The sequence below is a fragment of the Phaseolus vulgaris genome, chromosome 3 (genome assembly GCF_051622355.1).
Source record: "Phaseolus vulgaris cultivar YP4 chromosome 3, ASM5162235v1, whole genome shotgun sequence".
Classification (NCBI taxonomy): Eukaryota; Viridiplantae; Streptophyta; class Magnoliopsida; order Fabales; family Fabaceae; genus Phaseolus; species Phaseolus vulgaris.
In genome coordinates, this window is record NC_143500.1 from 35,642,085 (window position 1) to 35,644,641 (window position 2,557).

Here is a 2,557-nt window from a genome sequence, read left to right on the forward strand (position 1 = left end):
TATTATTTATTTCATATTCTTTTACATATTTTATGGACACTTACACATTTAAAAGTTTTTTTTTTCCATCAACATAGATACAAAACTATTTCTATTATAATTACATAATTTCAAATGCATTTTCATTCAAAGTTAATTTTATGAAATCAAAATCTCCAATGATCTATGTTTATAACATTTACTAAATTGGTAATATGTATGGTTAAAAAACCAAACAAGGAGGGCCGAGAAAAGAAAACCCACCAGGGAAGGCTTTTACTAAATCAACATTAATCTAGATTTTTATTGACCCAAAACAAACATAAAATTTATTCTCATTTTTTAAAGTATGACCAAGTGAAGATAGCTTTTCTATTTGAATTCATCCGAGTTTTATTATTCTTTTATATCATTCTATGGAACATTCTGGTTTCTCTTAGATTTTTATTTGACCTCTGACCATTGGAGGAACAAGATGATGAAAACGCAACCTTAATTTATTGTTTATTGTATAACTCTCCAACAAATTTATTGTAACCAAAATTACAATGATTCTCATTTGCACACTATTCAACAGACAATAGAATGCATTAAAGTATAGACCAGAGGACACTAATTTACACAAGAGGTGAAAAAAAATCAACTCGCTAGGTGTGAGAGGTTTATAATATGAAATAGTTTTGTTTTCATGCGATTGTGCATTCAGGAGGAAGGCCTTGTGGAAAACGCTTAGTATCAGTGCAGTAGTTGTATATCATGTAGTTCTTTTGCACCCACTGAATTCTGGCTTGCCCTGTTGCATCCATTGATTGCTTCATCCATGATTGGTTTGATGATGGATTGTTAGATGAACAAGATGAGCCTGAAGAAGGAGTCCAAACACATGCTTGAGCATTGAAATTCCTGTAAGAGGCTGTGAATGGAGCTTGGCTCCAATCAGTCTTCACTAGGCCTCCCCTTGTGGCCCAGTCATCAGCATTCCAAAGGCTTGAATATATCCTCATGGCTTGGTTTTTGGGAAAAGAAACCCCTTTTGATTCAAGATTCTTGAACTCCCTTATGGGTGTCCCATCCACAGAGAATCTAAGATAAGAATAAGAAGAAAAGGTTAATCATAAAGTTGATACAGACATCTTTTTTCCATTGTTTATTTAGCTTCTCAATTAAGCTTTAATGAAGCAGGCATAAAGAGAGAAAAGAGGTATGCATGTATTTACATGATGCTCTGAGGATTCCAAAGAATGGAATATGTGTGGAAGTCCTTGGTGGGGTCGAACCACAGATAGAACTGTTGTTCCCTGTTACCTTTCCCTTGTGTGAATATGTTTGTATGAAGAATATAAGGATCACCACTCAAGTTGCCCAGAAATTCAAAATCAATTTCATCATGAACATTTCCAAGAGAAGATAGCTGCAGCAATTACAAGAAATTGTATAGTTAATATCTTTCTTTGTATGTATATTACCTAGTTTGTATTGATCTCATGCAAAGTATTCAAAATATGTAACTAACATTATTTGATTAACTTTTCTTGTTAAAACATTTGATGTGGCAAAACCAATAAAGAGTTATATTAATTGGTGAAGAACAACATGAAGGGTAAGACACTTACATAATAAGCTGTGACTGTGCCTGCAGAGTTACCAGGCACGAGCTTTAGCTGCATGTCAATTTTTCCAAACAAGTATTCATTTCTAGAACGAAATCCAGAGCCAGAGGCCTTGTCTAGGGACAAAGTGAGAAGTTCTCCATTGTTGAGGATTTTGGCACGACCATCACCCCATGTTATCTCAAAGTCTTGGTTCAAGTTACCAGCAGAGACCGCAATCACATAGCTTACGAAAAGAAGGGCAAGAAATATCTTACTTGCCATTCCAAGAAGTGGTGCCTAAGTTTGGTTTTAATTAATTTGGTTGGAAAATATTGAGCAAGAGAAAGGGGCACTAAACGCCAATAGAAGTATTTGGTGAGGGTGGTAGTGCATGCAAAGTTTTGAAACTATATATAGGGACTGCTTTATGAAGAGGCAATAATGAATATACAGGGTAATTGGGTTTTGGAGGTGGTGGAAGTGGTTGGGAGAAAATTACAAACGTGTGGAGTGCAATAGGGTTGACTTATCTTTTATGGGGGCTAGCTTCGTGTGGGACCATGACAGCTAATAAGGGGTGACATGTATATCCAAATGTTCTCCAAATATGTGAGTTCTAAACCCACAGTTCTTTTTATTACAACTATTAATTAAATGTATACATAATTGCACTTGAAAACTTTGGTTTTCAAACATCAAATCAAATGGCAGCTGTCTAGGTTATGGTGCAAGTAGTGTTTTAGTAATAGTTCCACAGAATCTACTAATTACTTGGTGCTCATATTAAATAATGGTTCCTTTTCTGCCAGTTGGAAGAAGTGGTGCTGCCTTAATTAACACCTTTTTATCCAACATATCAAATTTGTTTGGATTTGGTGAGACTAATAACTTTATCCTAAAACCGGAACATACATGATTTGAGATACACAAAGCTTTTGGGAGATGATTTTGCTGTTATTGTCAATTAATCAAAGTGAAATTTAGAA

At 34.8% G+C, this 2,557-nt stretch overlaps 1 protein-coding gene across 1 annotated transcript; it reads right to left on the reverse strand.

Moving 5' to 3' along the window:
• Positions 1 to 458: 458 nt before the first annotated feature.
• On the reverse strand, positions 459 to 2,076 carry LOC137807238 (putative xyloglucan endotransglucosylase/hydrolase protein 23). The gene is made up of 3 exons (XM_068607749.2): positions 1,593 to 2,076; positions 1,197 to 1,390; positions 459 to 1,062 (listed from the first exon to the last, which is right to left on the reverse strand). The coding sequence occupies exons 1-3, from the start codon at positions 1,851 to 1,853 to the stop codon at positions 666 to 668; spliced, it is 852 nt and encodes a 283-aa protein (XP_068463850.1). The 5' UTR covers positions 1,854 to 2,076; the 3' UTR covers positions 459 to 665.
• Between the last annotated feature and the right edge of the window lie 481 nt (positions 2,077 to 2,557).